Here is a 22,582-nt window from a genome sequence, read left to right as displayed (position 1 = left end):
CCTTTGCTTCTCTGCAGCCGACCTCTTCGTTCTTTGCACTGCACCTCAGCTGAAGGCCACTCTCTCCTACATCACCAGCACACTGCCAGTTCCCCAAAGCAAAAAACAAAACCCAGCCACACCTCTAAACCTCCCTCTCTCTGATCGCTAACCACACCTCACCAGAGAAACATCCCTCCAATCATTGTCAACACCTGCAGCCAGCCCAACATCCAGTCCAAGCCACACAGTACCAAGGCGGCTCCTTCCAGCCGTTGCTAGTCACACCACACGTTCTCCATCTTTTCCTCCAGAGGCGGCAACCCCAGACCCTGCTTGCAGCTCTCAGGCTCCCCTGCGCAGTCCATGCTCCTCGCCAGGCAGCTCCTCTGGCGGACCCACACCAAAACCAACCCACCTGTGATCTTCGCCTCTCTCTACAGGTGGCTGGCGGCTCGCTTTTTCTGGTTGCACCCGCCCCACCTACACGACCACCTTGTCTTTGCTTGCGTCAGCACTTGCAGGCAACCCAAAGCCAAACAACAAGGCTACGCTTCCTTCTGCGCACACCTAGAGGCCGCCACTCTTACATGAATAGGCTCTCTTCGTCCCTACCAGTCATCGCCGGTGAGTAAACTAGCATGTTGACGTTCTCTAGTTACCGCCACCAGCTTCACTGCAAACTCCTAGCCGGCTTCTCTGCAAATCGCCAGCAACCCGTCATTGCTACCAGCCGCTACCCTTCACGGCTATTCAACGCAGCACACGAGCTCTGCCTCTACTCTGTGGCCGCCTCTTCTCTCCAGCCGACCTGCCTCCTTGCAGTCCGTCTCTCCTTGCGCTGGCAGCCACTCTGGCTCTTCACCAAGGACCCTCTTCGTCTGCAGCTGCGCTCCACTCTTGCTTAGCGTCGCTCACACCAGCCCGCTGCTCTCGGCTTCCACGTCGCTTCCCTCCAGCGCCTGGCTGCACACGCCCCAGAGCCTGCAGCTCTTTCACTTCCCTTGGCTCTGCCCTATGGCTACGCCAGAGAGTCCGCTCTCAAACAACACGGCCGCCTCCACCTTTTCCTGCAGCTCGCGCATCACCCGCCACCTCTCCATGCTTCGCCAGCCTTCGAGAATTCACGTTGGCAGCAGCGCTAAACTCCCACGTGGCTATGCCTTCTTTTACCACGTTAATATTATTTTATTTCTTCTAAGGCCTAAGAAATGGCCACATAATCCTTTCACACCCACCAATTTAAAGGCAACAAAGGCCCATAATCTTTTAATTGCTCCCCATGCCTTCATACCTCTTCAAACACGACCTTCCGAGTGCCCACTCCATATACCTTCAAATAAAACCTGCTAGTGCCCACTTACTTTTTTGAGGACACGCACACAAACAAAACAATCGAATGGCTGACACCATCTCCAGCATACTACGCTCCAGACAAGCTTGTGCTTCCAGGATTTCATCATTTCTCCTGCGCATACACTTCCATTAAAAACAAAAGCCTGACTGCCGCATCCACGACGCCCACACTGAGTCAATGGGTGCTCCCATGACTTTACCACAACATGAACATCACTCATGTACACATGTACAAGTTGAGTTTGAGGTTCCCACAAAACTTCACACATATTTAGCAACCCCCTAACTTTTGCTGAGACATTTATGTCCAACAGCTGCACAAACAGAAACCACTTATCCTCCTGGATCAAACAAAAATCTTGGTGTATCTACCTTCCAATCCTTCAAGCATTTTCCTCTGTCAAATAACCATTGATACACCCTGTCATGATCTACCACTTTCAGCAACCCCCTGGGCTCTTTATATATGGCCTCATCACCATCTACTGTTGCACTTCCTCCTCCATACCAGCTCACATAACCTTGTGATGGAAACAACCATTCCTCACCTCTACTCCCCTCTGACACATCTGACTCCCACTCATAATCATATACTGAAATAACAGACATCTGATCATCAACTGGCCAGTCTCAAGCACCGAGCCCACCAATGATCCTATCCTAGAAAGGAGCGGAAGGTACTCGCGGCGAAGTCCAGGAAAGCGAACTGTGACATGGAATAGGCACTCTCCTTGCTCGGCTGCTGTTGGGTCGAAACCATGCTGCCAATGTCTGAAGAAAGCCCGAGTGCCCCTGATGTCAAGGGGACTCATGGCTAGGACCTGGGCCACGCTCTGAGCTGTCTCGAACTCAATCTGGTAGTGTCCGCGGCCCAATAACTGAACGTCCAGGATCTTGCCCACATCTGCAAGAAGGTGGGCCAGGAGAAGATCCCGAATCTCCCCTCTGCTGGGGCGAGTGCCAACTATACGGCAAATGGTGGAATGTGCCTGGAGGAGTTCCACCCCTACGGCGAGGCTCGCTTCCTCTTCCTCGGGGGCGGGCGAGGGGGCTGCGGAAGAGTCCCTCTGAGGTGGGGCGGGAGGAACCTCCATCAGAGTCTGAAGCTGAGTCGAGGGCGAAGCGAGGACGGAGGGTCCTGCAAGAACCAAGCTGCACGAAAAAGCGGAGCGGGGAGGGGAAGAGGGGGAAGGGCGGAAGACAGAGGGGGAGGGGCGGAAGACAGAGGCGAGAAACGGGCAGCGGGGAGGGAAAGGGGGCGGGAAAAGCGCGAAAGGGGGGCGGGGGCAGGCAAGGGGCGAGACACGGAGGAAGGGGGGAGCGGGGGGCAGGCGGGCAGGGGCGATGGGCGCGGGGAGGGGAGGTGCGAGCAGGCATGGAAGAGCGAAGGCAGCTCGAGCAGGGGGGGGGGGGGGGGGGCGAAAGCTTCAGCGAGCAGTTGGGAATAGTCTTCTTCTTCTTCTTCTAACTTGAATGGAGACTTTCAATTCTGAAATTCAGAATTCAGCCCGCTTCTAAGTGTTTTGGGGGTATAAAAACACTGGTATGGCTGGAAAAATACTCTAGAATAAGTGCATTAGATAGAGCAATAAACAAAGGCCAAGAAGTACTCTTGAATGAGGCTGGAAATCTTTTATAGAGTTCTATTCAGCCTAGAAGGAGGCGCCTAGATGAAGAGGAGGAGTGGAGGTTATTGCTCATGAAAAGATGCGGTAGGGAGAGGTTTGTGCAAGACTTTCGGATCAAAGAATAGCTATTAGCAAAGTAGCAACTCATGTAGCTAAAAGAGGAGGAAAAGTTTACTTTTTATCTTTTTCTTTTGAGTTAACTAGCTTGCATGACTCTTTTGGAGAAAAGTGAGCTTGCATGCTTTACTTTTAAGAAAAGTAAGCTTGCATGGCACACTTTTAGATGCATGAAAAGATAAAGCATTGCATGATGCATGCATGTAGCTGAAAAAGCTTACATGTCGCATGCATGGGGGTTTCTGGCCATGCATGTCGCATGCATGAGGATTTCTGGCCATGCATGTCGCATGTATGGGGGTTTCTAACTATGCATGACTATGCATGTGCATGCATGAGGGTTTCTAACTATGCATGTCGCATGCATGGAGGTTTCTCATCATGGAGAAGAAGTTTATCAACAATACTTAGCTAGACTGTCATGCATGCATGCATGTATGCATGCATAGAGATAGAAAACCCGCATAAGAGTGGGCTGCCTTCAAAATGTCAATTATTCCTGTACAAATCCATCAATACAAGTTAATTGAAGACAAGTTATGCAACATACTAGCCCATGGGTGCAATCCAGGCGTCCCCAGATCCATGAGCTTCTCATGCAATAATACAAGCATTGTCCAGGCAAACAAAACAATACACGCAAATAAAAATAGACCATGCACACAAATGTATGCATTTAAACACATATTTTGGAAGAAACCCCATCTATTTATATGTACTTGATATTTACAAGGGCTACGGTATTTGGCTCTCCAAGATCCATCAAATGCTTAACATGCTTCTATGCAGCCAGGATCTCGTAGATACAGCTAGCATACACATACATGGGAAGCTTAACCATAAACATTCCATGGCTACATGCAGTTTCCAACACCCATGTCCATGGATAATAGAGCATTTAGAATATGAATCCCGAGAAATTAGGGAGTAGTTACATTACCCCCCGCTTCTAAACAATTGTCCTCAACTGAAAAGCTTCCAAGTAGTTATTGAGGAGATCGGGATATTCTTTGAGATCTTGATCTTGCATCCACCTTGAATCCATAGGAGAATAGTTTTTGAATTTAACCAAATACTTGCGTATGACCTTGCCTCCCTTAAGCTTACGCTCTTGATGGAAGACAATCTATTCAGGGTGTAGTACCTCCTCTAAATCATCCACTTCTGGTGGATCTTCTGTAACTGGTTGAGAAGGTGGAGTTCCAATACATGGTTTCAACAGGCTGATGTGGAAAGCATTATGTATCTTCCAATGATTGGGCAAAGCCAACCTAAAAGCCACATCATTAACCTTTTTGAATAACCTGAAATGGACCATAATACCTGTTGGCAAGTTTGAGAGCCTTGCCTTCTTGTCCTGGCCTCTTGCGGAGACACGCCTTTTCAAACTTGAGAAGAACCCAATCCTACTCTTTGATGTCCATATGACGCCGATGCCGATTGACAGCTTTCTTGTGCTTTGCTTGAGAGCGTTGTATAGTTGCCCCAACTTGTGCATATCCGGTATCCAGATCTCTAACATATTCATCAGTAGCAAAAATCTCATCCTTAGTGCGAAGGATGGGTGGAAGTATTACCTTGCCATAGATAACCTCAAATAGAGCTTTGCCAATGGAGAAATGGATAGGGTAAATACTTCTCCCATGGTTCCTTTCGATCAAAAACATAGCATTTGAGTAGATCGAGGACCACTGAATTCGCTATTTCACTTTGCCCATCAGTTTGGGGATGATAGGCAGAAGATAAATTGAGCTTAGTACCCATATTGTCAAAGAGAACTCTCCAAAATTAGCTCGTAGTCCTTGGATCTCTGTCTCCCAAAATGGACTTAGCATTCCATGATGTTTAAAAACATGAAAAAGAAAGAGTCGAGCCATATGATTGGGCTTGATAGTCTTTCTTACGGGAATAAAATGAGCTTGCTTACTAAAGCGATCAATAATAATCCAAATAGCATTATTACCATAAGCAGATCGAGGAAGATTTGTGATAAAATCCATTGCTATGCTATCCCAAGGTGCTTGAGAGATAGGCAAAGGCTGAAGTAAACAAGGCAACTTATGACTATCGTACTTAACTTTCTAGCATACCACATACTCATGAACGTATTTTTCTATATCAGCCCGCATAGAAAGCCAATAGAAATATCTTTCCAAAGTTTGAGTAGTGGGCAAAATATCTCTATGACCTGCATAGGGAGGTGCATGTGCTTCATCCATGACCTTTTGACGAAGCTGCTTGACTACACAAATGGCTTGATGGTGATATAAATAATCATCCTTGATGGAGAAAGGATGGACTGATTTTGCAGCTTGTAAATCAGCCCATATCTCTTTAAAATCTTCATCAGTATTATACATTTGAGGCATAGATGAAAGGTCCTCATGATAGGCAGTGGTCATAGCATTCACCTTGGGCCTACGAGATAATGCATCAGGTACTGAATTATTCTTTCCAGAAGTGTGAAGAATCTAAAAATGAAACATGGAAAGAAAATTAGCCCACTACATATGCTTCTCTGAGAGTTTTCTCTGTGTACGAAAGTGCCGAAGACTCTGATGATCTGTTTTGACCATAAATTCAGCACCTAAGAGATAGTGCTTCCATATGGTTAAAGCATGAATCACAGCCATTAATTCTTTCTAATAGATGGTACTATGTGTCTCTGCATCTTACAATCTTCGACTTTCAAAAGCCACAGCTTGGCCTTCTTGATTTAACACTGCTCCTATGCAATCACCACTTGCGTCACATTCTACAACAAAGGATTTATGCAAATCTAGTACAATAAAAACTGGCCGTTGACTAACGGCATTCTTTAGCTTCAAAAAAGCTATCTTTTGTCTAATACCCCAAACAAAAGCAATCTTCTTCTTTGTGAGATCGTGCAATGGACCAGCCAAAAGAGCAAAATGCTTAATGAACCTGCGATAATATAAACATAAACCAAGAAAGCTTCTTACTTCATGCATAGAAGTCAAGTCAGGCCAATCAACGATAGCTTGAATCTTGACAAGGTCCATTGTGTACACCGTCCTTAGAAATCGTCACCAATTGGACCCACAAGATAGTTGCCACGTTGACAGCAACATGTGGTTCAGATATTTTCAGCTCCATTTGGTGTATACAGCTTTGACAAGTGCCGCTCTCTTGTAGTGAGAAGAAACCCTGGGAGCATCTTATACAAAAATATGGCGATTCGATAACAAATTATCCCACTCGTTTCTAGAAGCTTTTGCTCATGCTTCTAAGGACCGTCTGTAACTTCCCGAGCGCAACCCGCAAGGGGGATGTCACAAAACACTTATGACTACTAATGGAATTAAACACTGAAATTGGCCACAGCCTTAAACATATGCCACTTAATCCACAAAACTGTAAAAGAGAGATGTGCATAACTGACACCACATAGAGGCCGGAATGGGCCAACCCCCACCCCCCCCCCCTCTTTGAAGTATTTTATTACCCAAGGAGAAAATATCATGTACAAGCTTTGAGGGCCTTACTCTCCTCGTAGAAGATGCTGAACTATCCATATACAAATGTACAATAGGGCTATCCATCTCATGTCTCAGAATCCATTAACTTCTAAAGCCATTATAACTGTCAAGGGTACTAATCTTCCCCAATTTACCTGTCAAAGGTACTAATCTTCCCCAATGACCAGGCCTTCCAACTCTTAGAGAAAAACTGCAAATATTCAGCACCATAAATACCCTTCTTTCTCTACCATAATAGAACGATATGGGTGGGTGCAACTAGTACAATCTTCACTGAAGCCAGTACAACCACAGCAAGTACATAGGCTGATATAGTAGGTACAACCCTCAAATCAGCCGATACAACCCTCCATTCAGCCGGTACAGTACATAAATCAACCAATACAGGGACGGTGCAACCATCAAGCGGCTAAAGAAATAAAGAAACCTTCTGTCGAGGGGAGTGAAGGGTGTCCACAAGTAGAGTAGTTGACGAGAATGTCGGTAACCCACATGGTAGAGGCTAGTGTGCAGCAAGAGAGCCTCCTTCAAATAAAGAGAGAGGACTCCAATTTATAGATTTGGGCTTCCCATGAGCTAAAATGGCAAGAGAAGGCTATAATGACAAGTATAGAGCCACACAATAGCGTAAGTGACAAGTGTAAGGCCACTTGTCTCACTTTGATCTACTTTCTTGGAACATGTCCCAATCTAAGAGATTGGTCCTCCCATAATCTTTACCTTTAAAAATAACCCGACTAGTAGCCCATTTGTCATAGGTATTAGGTACTTTGGCAACTCTTGGTATTTGCTGACGTAATTACGTGAACAGAATTTCCATCAAAATCGGGCCAAAAACAACTCTCCTAAATTTTAGGAGCTTGATCCTTTGTATTTGAGGATAATCCCCCATTCCCAAAGCTTGTACTTCCCAAATATTTAGACCTCGTGGAGTCCACCATACCCCTTTCATATTGGAAAATGTCCGAGTTGGTGACAACCTTCCCAGCTTCTTAAAAGTTATCTGCAACGTTAAGCTTCAAGCCATATATCCAAGATATAATCATGTCCCATCAAGTGGGCAAGACAAGATAGCCTCATAAATCCAATATAACTAAAAGAATCCATGTCCCGATAAATAGGCGAGACTAAATAAGTCTCCATAATACCAATATCAAAATCATGTCCCAAATAAATGGGTGAGACATAACAATCCCATAAGTCCAGATTTCATAATCATGTCCCAAAATAAATGGGCAAGAGAAAATACGTCCCCATAATCCCAAATTCCAATCTACTGACCATTGGCGTAGACAGAAGTCCCCTACCAACAAGGCGTCAGTCCACATGACCACCCTTCGATTTCGAGGATGAAATCATTGTAGGAGGGGATGGTTTGTAATGAAGTAGATTTCGTGCCACATGCACATGGGGGATGGGGCCTAGGCACTTGGGCCAAAGAGAACCCATAAGATAACCATGAGTTCCATAAGATAACTCTTGATCCATGAGATAACCATGAGTTCCATAAGATAACCCTTGATCCATGAGATAACCATGAGTTCCATAAGATAACCCTTGATTGAGATAACCATGAGTTCCATAAGTCCAATGCATCCCAAATAAAGGAAGCCATGAAGAATAATCCTAGTAAAAGGGAGCCATAAACATAATCCGTAAACCTGAGGATGGATCCAAATCCCTAGAAAAGAAGTCTAGGAATCCATAGACTTGTATAGCAAACCTATATACCAAACTCAAGTATGAACCGTAAAACAACTATATGATTACGGCATGCCAAACAATGTATAGAAAGAGTGCTCAGGCACAAGTTCCCAAAGTACCCTTCCTTCATCACATATCATGTCATGTGCATGAAAGATGCCATGGACATTCACCGATGCTGGTCCAGAAGAGACAGGCAGATAAAGAGTATGAACCAGGTAGAACCAGGATGATGGAGCACAGAGCACTTTTGGCAGTGTAGACTGGAGCAAGGCTTGGAGAGCAAGAGGAAAAGCCTGTCGGCTGCCCACAGATGACATAAGCTGAAGATCAGGGCCTGTCGGCTGTACCAGAGAAGGTCGGCTGCAAGGAGGCGGTCCAGTACAAGGTGTGACGCAACACGACCAGCAAAGGAGAAGACCAAGCATCAGTCGGCTGGTCTGAAGATCAGGGCCTGTCGGCTGTACCAGAGAAGGTCGGCTGCAAGGAGGCGGTCCAGTACAAGGTGTGACGCAACACGACCAGCAAAGGAGAAGACCAAGCATCAGTCGGCTGGTCCGACTGCAGTCGGCCAACTCCTGCATTATTCCAGAATGACTATAAATAGCAAGCGTGGCTCTTCATTCTAGTCATTCAATCCTCTAGGGATTGGGTCCTTAGGGTCCTAGAGTAGGACAAGATTTTGGGTGTTCACCACCTTTTGTACAAGGCAGCCTATGGCTGTAGTAGAGGTACCTTTTTGTACCATATCAATATACTGAATTTCCTACACATCTCTCTCTCTCTCTACTCTCTCTCTCTCTATATCTGCGTTTTGCATCAGATGGTTTTCCAAGAGTGTTTAGGGCTGAAAGAAGACTCCCAAAGCTTCCGCGTGTTACATTGGTATCAGAGCATCAGGCTCAGCAAAGCTAAACACTGATTCAATCCCATATGATGGTGTACAAGTCCAAGGTACAGGAAAGTACACAGATACGAAGCCCAAGGCAAGGAACACAAAATCGGGAAGAACTCCCAGGAGGTTTGTTGGTGGTGTTCCACAAAGCCAAAGGGGGTGGCAGTCCTGTGAGCCAGATAGGTTCTCGGGAAACGGTCCCAAGGGAGGTTTATCCTCCAAGGGTGATGTGAGAGTGCCAGACTCATTTCTCAGGAATGAAGACCAAGACGGTGTTCAGAGTCAAGGCAAGAATGGATTGTGGACTTGATGGAACCAGATGCATAGATCTTAGTCGGTGACAGAGTAGTTTGGAGACAGGGTCGGGCTTTCAGAGAAAAGGGTTGCCAAGGATGGATGGATGACATAGGGACTTCGGGAACAGATTGGGATGATGACAGTCATCCAAGAACAAGTTGGAATCCCGTCATCAAGTTTAGCAGAGGGGGATGTCATGTGCATGAAAGATGCTATGGACATTCACCGATGCTGGTCCAGAAGAGGCAGCCAGATAAAGAGTATGAACCAAGTAGAACCAGGATGATGGAGCACAGGGCACTTTTGGCAGTGTAGACTGAAGCAAGGCTTGGAGAGCAAGAGGAAAAGCCTGTCGGCTGCCCACAGATGACATAAGCTGAAGATCAGAGCTTGTCGGCTGTACCAGAGAAGGTCGGCTGCAAGGAGGCGGTCCAGTACAAGGTGTGGCGCAACACGACCAGCAAAGGAGAAGACCAAGCATCAGTCAGCTGGTCCGACTACAGTGGGCCAGCTCCTGCATTATTCCAGAATGACTATAAATAGCAAGCGTGGCTCTTCATTCTAGTCATTCAATCCTCTAGGGATTGGGTCCTTAGGGTCCTAGAGTAGGACAAGATTTTGGGTGTTCACCACCTTTTGTACAAGGCAGCCTATGGCTGTAGTAGAGGTACCTTTTTGTACCATATCAATATACTGAATTTCCTGCACATCTCTCTCTCTCTCTACTCTCTCTCTATATCTGCGTTTTGCATCAGATGGTTTTCCAAGAGTGTTTAGGACTGAAAGAAGACTCCCAAAGCTTCTGCGTGTTACATATCATGGACTAGGTGACATGGTATCCCTTGCCAATCGGCCTTACAAGAATACACGCATGTACTTAACTAGCCAAGTCCCCATTCATGAAGCTATACCAAAGGATGTTTCAACTTTCCAAGCAAGTACACAAAGTACCAGACCTAGTGGAAAGCCAATCCTCAAGGCGTTGACGTTTCTAGGCAAGTACACAAGGTACTACACACATTGGAAAGCCAATCCTCCAGGCGTTTCCGAGCGTGTGCACACAAGCACAAATCCTAGTGGAAAGCCCATGCCCACCAGATATTCCGGGCATGAACACATCAAGTCCCAACGGAACATCTAATCCCAAACATGACATTCCGGACATGAACACATCAAGTCCCAGAGGAAGTTCATGTCCACAATATCACATGACAAGCGTCGATCCCATGCATAAGCATAAACCAATAGCCATGGATGCCAGTCCAATGCATACACATAGTGAGAAAATCATGTACAACAACACAACTCCAATGAACTCACAAAGTATGAAGGCTTTCGATCATAGTACTACCATGCACTAAGACCACTACTGTGCGTGTCCTGTACCACGCAAAGTATTGGTTTGTAGAGCTGATAATCCATCAATCCACACTGGCATGGTCAATGGAAATGAGTTGTCATAACAAACCATTACCATAACTCTACCACATGCTCCGTGCTGGCCACACACCTAGGAGTAGAGACGGACTTATGGTTTATCAACATTTCGGTCATTGATAGAACAATCCATAAAAGTATTATATCCATGAGATATGTAAATATTTCTTCTCTATAAACTTGGATAGATTCATCCATAGAAATTGCTTGTGAAGCTCAATATCCATATAAATCTCATCTAAGAAAGAAATCTCCATAGATATATCCAAATAATCCATGAACGTGATCCATGGTTCATATAAAATCACTTCCATAGGAGTAATGCATTATATCCCATCCATGGAAGATCATAAGAAACCATATAGAAGCCATATAGACCAAGCTCATCAATGCTTTCTTGAAACACACTCAAGCAAACATATCATTTTCTCCTTGCAAAGATGCAAGGGTAAGGCATTCAAAAATCTCATGTAACAATCTTGCAAGAAAAAGAAAGGAATACTTGCCTTTTCTTGGCCAGTTCATTATAAAGTCCAATAGATGTACTTGGGCTTGATGAAATGATCCATGATATCAATATAGAAGAGAATAGCCAGCAGGCATAATAAAGCCAATTCAATGCTTCCAAGATAGATTCCACAAATCCACGAATCCATAGACCATGTTGACTTATGCTCATCCATGCTCTTGGCGCATGATTGTTCCCATAAGTGGATAGGTTTATCGTATTTAACTACACTAATAGTCAGTGTTTATACCCCAACAAGATAATCTTCACACGAGTGTGAAAGAGCCAATGCTCTAATAGTCAGTGTTTATACCTGGGCAGGATCGTCTTCACAAAAGAGTGTAAAAGAGCCAATGCTCTGATACCAATGTAACTTTCCGAGCGCGGTGCAAGGGGGGTGTCGCAAAACACTTATGACTATTAATGTGATTAAACACTGAAATTGGCCACAGCCTTGAACATATACCACTTAATCCACAAAATTGTAACAGAGAGATGTGCACAGTTGTCACCGCATAGAGGCCGGAATGGGCCGCCCTCCCCCCCGGGAGTATTTTATTACCCAAGGAGTAAATATCATGTACAATCTTTGAGGGCCTTACTATCCCCACGGGAGATGCCCGGCTATCCATATACAAATGTAATATAGGGTTGCCATCTCATGCCCGAGAATTCATGAACATATAAAGTATGTATGTAGAAGCCAATATACGTATCAAGGGCACTAATCTTCCCCAATGACCAGGCCTTCCAACTCTTAGAGAAGAACTGCAAATATTTAGCACTATAAATACCTTTCTGTCTCTGCCATAATAGAACCATATGGGTGGGTACAACTGGTACAATCTTCATTGCAGCCAGTACAGCCGATATATGGGCTGGTACAGCAGGTACAGGGGTTGATGCAGCCGGTACAGCCACTGATATAGCAAGTACAACAACTGGTACAGCAAGTACAGGGCTGGTGCAGCTGGTACGAGGGCTGGTACAGCAAGTACATGGGCTGGTACAGTAGGTACAATCCTCAAATCAGCCCGTACAACCCTCCATTCAGCCGATACAGTATATAAATCAACCGGTACAGGAACAGTGCAGCCATCAAGAGGCTAAAGAAGTTTTAAAAAAAACCTTCTATTGAGGGGAGTGAAGGAGTGTCCACAACTAGTAGTTGACGAGAATGCAGGCAACCAACATGGTAAAGGCTAGTGTGCAGCAAGAGAGCCTCCTCCAAATGAAGAGAGGGCTCCAATTTATAGATTTGGGCCTCCCATAAGCTAAAATGGCAAGAGAAGGGTATAATGACAAGTGGAGAGCCACACAATAGTTGAAGTGACAAGTTTGAAGTGACAAGTGTGAGGCCACTTGTCTCACTTTGATCCACTTTCTTGGCACATGTCCCAATCTAAGAGATGGGTCCTCCCATAATTTTTACCTTTAAAAATATCCCAAGTGGTAGCCCATTTGTCATAGGTACTTTAGCAACTCTTGGTATTTGCTCAATTCCACACGAAATGACGTGAACAGAATTTCCATCAAAGTTAGGCCAAACACAACAACTCTCCTAAATTTTAGGAGTGTGATCCTTTTTAATCCAAGATAATCCCCCATTCCCAAAGCTTGTACTTCCCAAATATTTAGATATCCTGGAGTTCACCAGACCTCGCTCCTTAGAGGTGATTGGGGAGTCCTTGTTGTTTCACACGGGCCCTCTTACATAATAACTACCCTTCAGATGAAACGGGTGGTACGCAAGCCTCAAGGGTAGTTATGCGTGTATGGTATACCTCCAAGTTATTTAGCCAGACGACTTTGAGGATTCAGTGATAGATCTATGCCACCGTCACCATCTTCTCCCCCTCTTGCTCCCGAGTCCCACCCATACCAGAGCTGCTCTTCACTTGACTTGGTCTGAGAGGATCGCAATGGTCCTCGGTTGGCATGATATGGTGATGTGACGAGTGATGCTTCATGGACATCCGGTGTCCATACTCTTTGATGGAGGAGCCTCAAAGGACATCATTAGAGACCATGAGGTTAAACAGTTTAAGTTGCCTACCACACTGGCCACCAATGGTGTAGCCCTAACCACCACCATGAGAGACAAGCAAAAGAAATTGAACCAAGTTTGGGTTGCGGAGATCTTGGAGGATGCTTGGTTGGCTTTTGGGGATTTTCTTGAACGTCGCACATTCAAGGTGGCACATTTGGATCACGTGGATATTATTCTAGGCTACCCATGGTTGTATGATCATGTAGGCTGTCATGTGCATGTTTGCCCATGGACATATCCTGAAGCTAGTCCAGAAGGGGCATCCAGAAAAAGATGTAAGAAAAACCAGGATTTAGGAGCATGCTGTTGTTTTGGCTAGTGTGGATTAGGAGCGGGACATGAAGGATGTTGTCGGCTGTATGAAAGGGTCTATCGGCTGAACCAAAGGACTGTCGACTGTACCAGCGGGACGGCGACTGCAGGCGCATCAATATTTATGAATTATGGACCAGTCGGCCAGCACTCCAAGAGTTCAAGGGCCTATAAATAGACATGTTTGCTCATAGTCAAGATCATTCACTCCACTAGGGAGTGGGTCCATTATGTAGGACTATTTTGGGTGATCCACCTTTTCATGGAAGGCAGAATATGGCTGTAGAACCTAGGTACCTTTTTGTACCATATGAATATATTGAATTTCCAGCTCTCTCTCTCTCTCTACTCTCCCTTCTGTCTGCGTTTTCGCATCAGCATGTTCAAAGTGGCGTTTAGGGCTGAAAGAAGACTCTCAAAGCTTCCACGTGTTACATTGGTATCAGAGCATCAAGCTCAGCAAGGCTAAACGCTAGTTTGGTCCCATATGAAGGTGTACAGGTCCAAGGTACAGAAAAGTGCACGGATACGAAGCCCAAGGCAAGGAACACAAGATCGGGAAGAGCTCCCAGGAGGTTTGTTGGTGGTGTTCCACAAAGCCAGAGGGGATGGCAGTACTGTGAGCCAGATAGGTTTTCGGGCAACGGTCCCAAGGGAGGATTATCCTCCAAGGGGTGGAGTGAGAGTGCCATACTCATTTCTCAAGAATGAAGACCAAGACGGTGTTAAGAGTCAAGGCAGGAATGGATTGGAGACTAGATGGAACAGATGCATATATCTTATTCAGAGTCAGAGTGGTTTTGGAGACCGGGCCGGGTTTCAGAGAAAAGGGTTGCTAGAGATGGATGGATGACAGAGGGACTCAGGAAACAGAATGGGATGATGACAGTCATCCAAGAACAGGTTGGAATCCCGTCATCAAGTTTAGCAGAGGGAGATGTCATGTGCATGTTTGCCCATGGACATATCCTGAAGCTAGTCCAGAAGGGGCAGCCAGAAAAAGATGTAAGAAAAACCAGGATTTAGGAGCATGCAGCCATTTTGGCTAGTGTGGACTAGGAGAAGGACATGAAGGATATTGACGGCTGTATGAAAGGGTCTGTCGGCTAAACCAAAGGACTGTCGACTGTACCAAAGGGAAGGCGGCTGCAGGCACATCAATATTTATGAATTATGGACTAGTCGGCTGGCCAACCAGCAGTCGGCCAGCACTCCAAGAGTTCAAGGGCCTATAAATAGACATGTTTGCTCATAGTCAAGATCATTCACTCCACTAGGGAGTGGGTCCATTATGTAGGACTGTTTTGGGTGATCCACCTTTTCATGGAAGGCAGCCTATGGCTGTAGAACCTAGGTACCTTTTTGTACCATATGAATATACTGAATTTCCAGCTCTCTCTCTCTCTCTCTCTCTCTCTCTCTCTCTCTCTCTCTCTCCCTTTTGTCTGCGTTTTTGAATCAGCATGTTCAAAGTGGTGTTTAGGGCTGAAAAAGACTCTCAAAGCTTCCGCGTGTTACACAAGCGTGGTCTAACAAGAAGCATGGGTTGACTTTCACTTCCGGCCACACTTGGAGGTGATTGGGGAGTCCTTACTGTCTCACACTTGGAGGTGATTGGGGAGTCCTTACTGTCTCACACCGGCAATGTCGTAGTTATATCCACCCTTCAAATGAAATGGGTGGTATGCAAGGGTGGTCATACATGTATGTATATGTCAGGATACTCTACCACACGACTTGCAAGATTTGGCGGTAGATAGATAGCACATTTTGGATGAGCATGGACACTTATCATGGACTTCCAAAGACCATAGTGGGAGATAGAGATCCAAGGACTACTAGCTTGTTCTAGAGACACCTGTTTCAAATGTAGGAACTAAGCTTGATTTTTCTTCTTCTTATCACCCCCAAACAAATGGGCAAAGTGAGAATGTCAACTTATAGAGTTTGGATCTTTTGAAATGCTTTTGTACTGAAAAGAAGGCAACTTGGGAAAAGTATTTATCGCTTGTTGAATTTTCATATAACAACACTGTACATTCCTCTACAGGAGAAGTAGTCTGTGGTTGGACAGCCGCATTTGCTAGCCATAATGCAAACCAAAGAGAATATCTTTGTAGCTGATAACTTTGTTGAAGACATGGACCAAATGCTCACTCAAGTGCACCATGCTATAGAGAGATCTCAAGCCAAACAGAAGAAAGCTGCTAACAAACATAGAAGAGACACTGATTATAAAGAAGGTCAGTGGGTGCTTCTCAAGTTAGAGAAAGCACGCTTGAAGAAGAACAAAAGGAAAGAGAGTCAATTTATTAAACTCTCAAACAAGTACTATGGACCATTGAAAATCAAACAAATGATTAATGATGTAGCTGTTCGTCTTAAATTGCCCTCTCATTGGCAAATTCATAACACTTTTCATGTAAGTTTATTAAAGCCATATCATGGAGAGGTGCCTACTTGTCCAATCATGGAAGATCCACCTAACATACATGAGCAGACTATAGAGGTATTACAACCTGAACAAATTGTCTATAATAAGGAAAGAAAAGGACCCAAAGGAAACCTTGAAGATTATCCAAAAGTATCGAACCCTTATCTGGATGCTTTTCAGTTAAGGACAACTACAATTTAGTGGGGAGGTATGGCACCCACCTGTGTTTGTGAGAAACCCTAACCATGTACATGGAATCTTGTATCAAGAATCTTGAAGATAAATATAACTTGGGCATGTTTGACTTAGCACGACAGGCTTCATGATTAGACATGAGTTCTCATTCCAGAGCCAGAGGAACCCATGACTGGACATGCTTCTGTCTCTAAGTAGGGAAGTATGATTGGACATCCTTCCATCCCTGAGAGGGGAAGTATGATTGGCCATGGACACACTTCCATCCCTAAGTGGGGAAGTGTGATTAGACATGCTTTATAAAACATGATGGATTATGCACTCTTACCTTTATGGAGGAGAGTATAGATGGATACAAAGTGTATTGAACGGATGGTGTTCACCTTAGGCACATGCACATTAAGTTGCTCGATGAACTTGCATCGAATACTGTTTTGGGAATGCGTGAACACGTAGGCATTCATCCTTAAGCATCAAATGTCTGCATGTTACTGGTTGTTGATCTAGTTGATTGTATTTTGCAGGAGATTAAGTATTCTTATCACCTAAATTTCAATAAATTTTAAAGATATACTAACTTTTAAGATCGAAATCTAATTTAAGGGATTTCCCTGCATCTTTTGGGAAAACGGAGATCGGAATCAAAATCAGAACGGTCGGAAACCCCTAAAGCAAAAAAAAACAAAAAACAAAAAAGATGATGTGGCGCCAAATCTGCTCGCCCGTGCTAGCTCAGCAACTTTCCCTTCAGTTGAAGGTGCAAACTCATTTTAGAAGTTTAGTTATCAGCATCTCCTTCTATTTCTTAAAGGAGCAAAGTTGCTTGTGAAGAACCATGACTTTCTATTTTAAAAAAGAAGAGTAGTCTATCTCTTTCTATTTTGAGGAGACAACTATTAAGAAAGTTTCCCATGCACACTCATTCTTTCTATTTTCAAAAAGGAGATGCACTTTTAGAAACCATCTCTTTCTATTTTCAAGAAGGAGATGCACTTTTAGACTATCTCTTTGTATTTTTGAAGAGAGAAAAGAACTTTACTATAAAAAGAGACTAGCTACCCTCATTATACACATGTGAGAGGAGAGGCAAGAACTTCATAATCATTTTGTGAGAGAGAAAAACAACACTTAGAGCTTGAGAGCAAGAAGACAAGGAGGCTAAAGCTACTCTATCAAGTGTGGAGATTCTTTTGCAAAAGAGAAGACCATCAATTCGTGGCGGAGGTGCTGCCCAAGTGTACGTGGGAAAGTGTTTCAAAGCCCTTGAAGAAAAGCTAGCTGAATTCTTCTTCAAAGGACTACACTCCTGTGTGCATCCAAAACACAAGAGAAGACAATCAGTTGTGTGACCCATTGGAAGGCCATTGGGGTGGCACACAGACCAATGATTTTCTCCAACTCTTGTGCGTGTATGGTAAGCCATCACATACAAATAAAGAGATTCCTAAACATTTGTTTTCAATCTTGTTTGATGGTGATACCATGCTGAATTAAATCAGCTAATACACTTTGTAAAAAAATTATGGAGGAATAATCTATATTCTTGTGAAGGGGCCCGACAGTTCCGAGTCTACGTTGTGTCGGCTTTCTCTCTACCATTCTTCTATCTCTCTCAAGTGATAGCTGAAAATTCTGAGTGGTTAGCTTCAAAATTCGGCAGTGATTAAAGTTGGCTAAGTGTGATTAGCAGTGAATAGATTGCTACGCAACTGCGGCGAGTTTCACCCATACCAGATGAGTCGTCCCGAGATGATAGAGCTCAAACAATTCGGGGAAGTTGCTTCCAAACTAGCTCCGAAGAAGAAAGGCCCATTCAAGGTTATCAAGAAGCTCAGTGATGTAGTCGGAGTTACCAAGCCATTGGAGTATGCATCTAATGTTTCATTCAAGCAATCTTGTAGAGTATCATGGGCCAGAGTTGAGCACCCCAACAAGTAAGGATAAACTTGAGTTGCTGCATTACGGAGGATTACACGAAGTATTAAATTTTTATACCGGAGAATTGTTGTTTTGCACCATTACAAGAAGCGGGGTTCTCGTCAAAAGCAACTCAAAAATCTCCTCAGGGTCAAGGGCTATCCAATCTAGCAAGCAGTTTGGTTTGATAAGGATCAGTTCACGGATGAGTCTCGACCATTGATGAGAGCTTATCAAGATGCCCTGCAAACAGCCAAGGATAGCTACAATGCAAGTAGGGGAGAATGTGACACCCCCACGAGTATGCAGGGCATAACCGGACATTAGATAGCATCTGGCAAGCAAAATAGTCAAACAACGTAGGTGACACTTGGGACTGCCACCTGGCAGTGATGATGTGGTGACGATGACATGGCACTAATGTCGTGGCATGGATGACAAGGCAATCGGGTACAGGTGGCCAACACCAGCACTACTCCCCAACTAGGAGCATTGGTGCATATTTCTACGTGGGTAGCCAAATAGTCATATTCATCCACTTTCCTCAGTGCTGCATTTCTCTATTGGCGAAGTGCTACCCATGAGTGTACAGTAGGTCACAAGGCTGTGACTTGACATCTTCATTCTCAACCATCTTGTACTTGAATTTCAATTGTATTACTTCTTTCTTGTACATAATACAGAGAAGTAGTTCAAGACTCTTGTGTGTTGTGTGTGTTTTCACCACACTTTTCTATCTCTAGAAAACCCTAGCACATAGACACAAGTGTTCTACAAGGGACCACTGACACGTCGACTCTAGTTCATAAGCCAATTTAGCCTTTCTGCAGAGATAGATTAACCCCTAACTCTATAACTTAAAAAGAGATTTACCTCGGCGCTTATCACTCTCATCCAGCACATCATCATGAATCAAACTTGCTGTGTGAATCATTTCGATAATCTCAGCTAATCGGCGATGCTGCGGTGTAATATCCCTGCATAAATTCCAAAGATCACCTCAGCTCACATGGTGTAGCTAGATGTACCAAAAAAGCTTTCCTATAGACACATAAGCCTACAGACATATAACAGCATCAAACTCCACTCAAAATGCTTCAAACTGTAACTCCATGATTTCTGACCCACTTTCAATCATAACGTAATCTTTACAAACCCTTACCCTTGGCCAGTGAGCTGAGCGGTGGCACGCGATACAAGAAAAACGAGGGCAGGCCTTATCTTTTTACCGCTAGCGCCAAATATCTGCTCAGCAGCAGCCATGAGAAGGGGATTTTCTGCACTGATCAACTGAAAGGATGGGAAAGGATTGGCACCACGTAAGACATTTTGAAGACGAGTCAAGCAAATCGCTTGATTTGCGAGTAAGTACCCTTTCCAGATGCTCATTAAGTCCTTGGAGGTCAATACATACCCTTTTAAGATTCTCATTAAGTGCTTGCAGGTCTTGTTCAACTGGTTCAAGGAGGTGGGTTGTGGACATCCTTTCTGATCCGGCCAGAGGGGAAGCAGGAGCCCCATTTCCACCTGTAGCCCAACATACACTACTCTATTATAAACGGGCGCGCGCGCGCGCGCGCACACACACACACACAAGCACTTACTTGGACTTGTAGAAGAGTCCAGAGTAGCCGTTGCTCCGCCCAGTGCTTCGCTCTCAGCTTCAACATAAGAAGGCATAGCTTGATGCAGGCATCTCACTCGCCGGTGATGCCCGAGCTCAGGGGCCCATGACAGCTTGCCCTTCTTGGGCGGAGAAGTGTGAAAGCATCCCTCACAAAACCCAGGACCAGTTCTGTGGGTAGGAATTGCTCTGAGGAAGGTTTGCTCCATACGCTTCCAAGCAGGAAGGTGCAAGCTTGATGTGGTCATGAAAGGCAAGGCCAAGTGTGAGCTGAATGAGAGATATATTCAGCTAAAAATCAGGAGGTGGCAGTGGCAGAGCTTGCAGGTAAGGTGAGAGGGTGGGCAATTTGAATGGCCAGGTGGACTGTGGGCACTGGGGAGGCCAAGTACTGCCCAATCGAAGGGGATGACTGGGCTACATGGGTATGGACAGTGGAAGGTCTACGGACGTGTGGAGGTGGAAAAGAAGGGTTTGTGGACCTCACGATCGCAAACCATTATCGACTCCCAAAATAATGCCGTATCAACAAATCCGGACTTAGTTCGGTGTGTGAGTAGCGTATACTAGTACGTATATAAAAGATATTACTAAGCCAGCGAAACGCGGAATCGAAGCTAGAATACAAAGGGTTAATCGAAGGGATTTTCTCCTCTTATTTTTTAGAAATCTAGGATTTTTTTTTTCTCTCCTCTCCTTGTGCCTTGGTTGTCTATGGTTAATATGTAATAGATAAACCAATGTTTCTCGTTAAAATTTTTATTCAAAAAAAAATCCAAGACCCATTTCTTACATATGGTTTTTTGGACGCATACCTTCTTGTTGTTGCTTTCCTCTTCTTTTTGTCCACATGCATGTAAGGAAGAAGAATTGTGTTTTTCCATGTCTTTGTGCTTTTTTCATGTCTTTTTTTTCACCGGTGTTTCTTTTTCAGAATATTTGTGGGTTGTGAAGAGGAAGAAGATGAAGAGGAGAAAGCAAAAGTGGTGGCGATTCTTCTTCTTCTTCAGAAAAAACATGTCTTCGTCTTCTTCTTTCCCATGAAGATGAAGCATGCCTCCCTCTTCTTACCAAATTGAATGTCAAATGAAATCTTCTTCTTCCTCTTCTTTTGCTTCTTCACATGTATGTGAAGAAAATGGCGGAAAAAAAGTAGAAGAAGCCATGTCTTCTTGCATGATGCTTGCTACTTCTTCTCTTTTTAGGCATATGCTTTCTTGCTTGATTTTCTTCTTCTTCTTCTGCTTCTTCTTCTTCTGCTTCTTCTTCCACATCCATGTGAAGAAGAGGAGGAAGAAGAGGGTGAGGAAGAGAAAAAATAAGATTACTTGTATTTTTTCATATCTTTGTAGTTTTTAATGTCCTTTTTTTTATTAATAATGCTACATCTCCTCAAATCTCCTTGAGGTAAGTCCACTAAGCCCTCTATCTTTCCTTTATTTGTGATATATTTATAATGCTACATCTCCTCAAATGTCCTTGAGGTAAGTCTACTAAGCCCTCTATCTTTCCTTTATTTGTTTATGGGATCAAGGCTAATTCTTCTTCCTCTTCTTATACATGATATGCTAAACAATGCATGCTTCTTCTTCTTCTTGATCCCATGCATGTAAAGAAGAAAAAGGAGAATCGTGCCTTCTTCTTCTTTCTCTTCTTCCTCTTCACAATAATTTTATAGCTTTTGAAGAAGAAGAAGAAGAAAAATGCGTATGTTTTTTTGATGTTTTTGTGCTCTTTCATTTTTTTAAAAAAAAACCAAAGAATACTTCTTTTGTTAGTATTTTATCGCTTGGGGGGGTGTTATCAAATGGTAATTCGGCATATTATTTTTGGGTTTGTTTTTTTATGTAATTTAAGATTTGATTCAAGCTAGCTGCTGTCAATTGTTTGTACACAGGGTGTACATAACTGCCAAGTAGTTGCGTTTCTTTAAGCATTGTCATAGCCCATAGTTATACTGTCACCTACCTCCTTACAAAAGTAGATGGATTCATTTATAGCTAGTACATCACTCTACGACATTCTTTATGGGGTGATTAGACCTTGGGGTTTAGATATTTAGAGAGTGTCATTAAGGAGTGCTGGAAAAAAAAATAAAAAGGCAATGATTAATTTTGACTTGAAAATTACTAAAAATCATACAAATGTCAGGATTTATAACTAAAATGTAAAAATTTTATCCTTTAAAATTAAAGACAATGTCGAATTCCAACTGAGATTTTTAAATTTCAACCGAAAAATTTACACTACAAACCGAGTTATGTGAGCATTGGGCCCGACTCTTAAACTTTAAGCATAAAATATTATTTGATATCTTTCACAAACAATGCACACAAATCAATGCATGGTACTATCACATGGCACTATCACATGGCTCATCTCATTTTCTTGTGAGCAATGCACACAAATCAATGCATGGTACTATCACATGGCTCATCTCATTTTCTTGTGAGCAATGCACACAAATCAAGGCATGGTACTATCACATGGCTCATCTCATTTTCTTGTGAGCAATGGGTCTTTATCATAAATTGCATGGTATGCACTACTACATAGTTGCACCTTATGTTTATGTTTTCAGTCTCTCTTAGTCAATAAACTAGTTTGTACCATTCACTTATGTTTATGT

General features: G+C 43.8%; 1 protein-coding gene across 1 annotated transcript in view; it reads right to left on the bottom strand.

The window, feature by feature from the left end:
- The window catches only part of LOC147634665 (uncharacterized), a 33,132-nt gene extending 12,620 nt beyond the window's left edge, over positions 1–20,512 (bottom strand). Inside the window, exons 1-4 of the mRNA XM_086803797.1 lie at positions 19,934–20,512; positions 19,744–19,856; positions 19,492–19,619; positions 19,203–19,306 (exon numbers count right to left, since the gene is read on the bottom strand). Coding sequence (XP_086659923.1) covers positions 19,203–19,306; positions 19,492–19,619; positions 19,744–19,856; positions 19,934–20,201 — 613 coding nt within the window. The 5' untranslated portion in view covers positions 20,202–20,512. The remainder of the gene's footprint in view (positions 1–19,202; positions 19,307–19,491; positions 19,620–19,743; positions 19,857–19,933) is intronic.
- Between the last annotated feature and the right edge of the window lie 2,070 nt (positions 20,513–22,582).

This window comes from Cibotium barometz, chromosome 10, assembly GCF_041138505.1.
Source record: "Cibotium barometz isolate CiBa-2024 chromosome 10, ASM4113850v1, whole genome shotgun sequence".
Taxonomy (NCBI): Eukaryota; Viridiplantae; Streptophyta; class Polypodiopsida; order Cyatheales; family Cibotiaceae; genus Cibotium; species Cibotium barometz.
The sequence above is the reverse complement of the archived record's forward strand: the minus strand, read 5'-3'. Positions and strand labels throughout refer to the sequence as shown.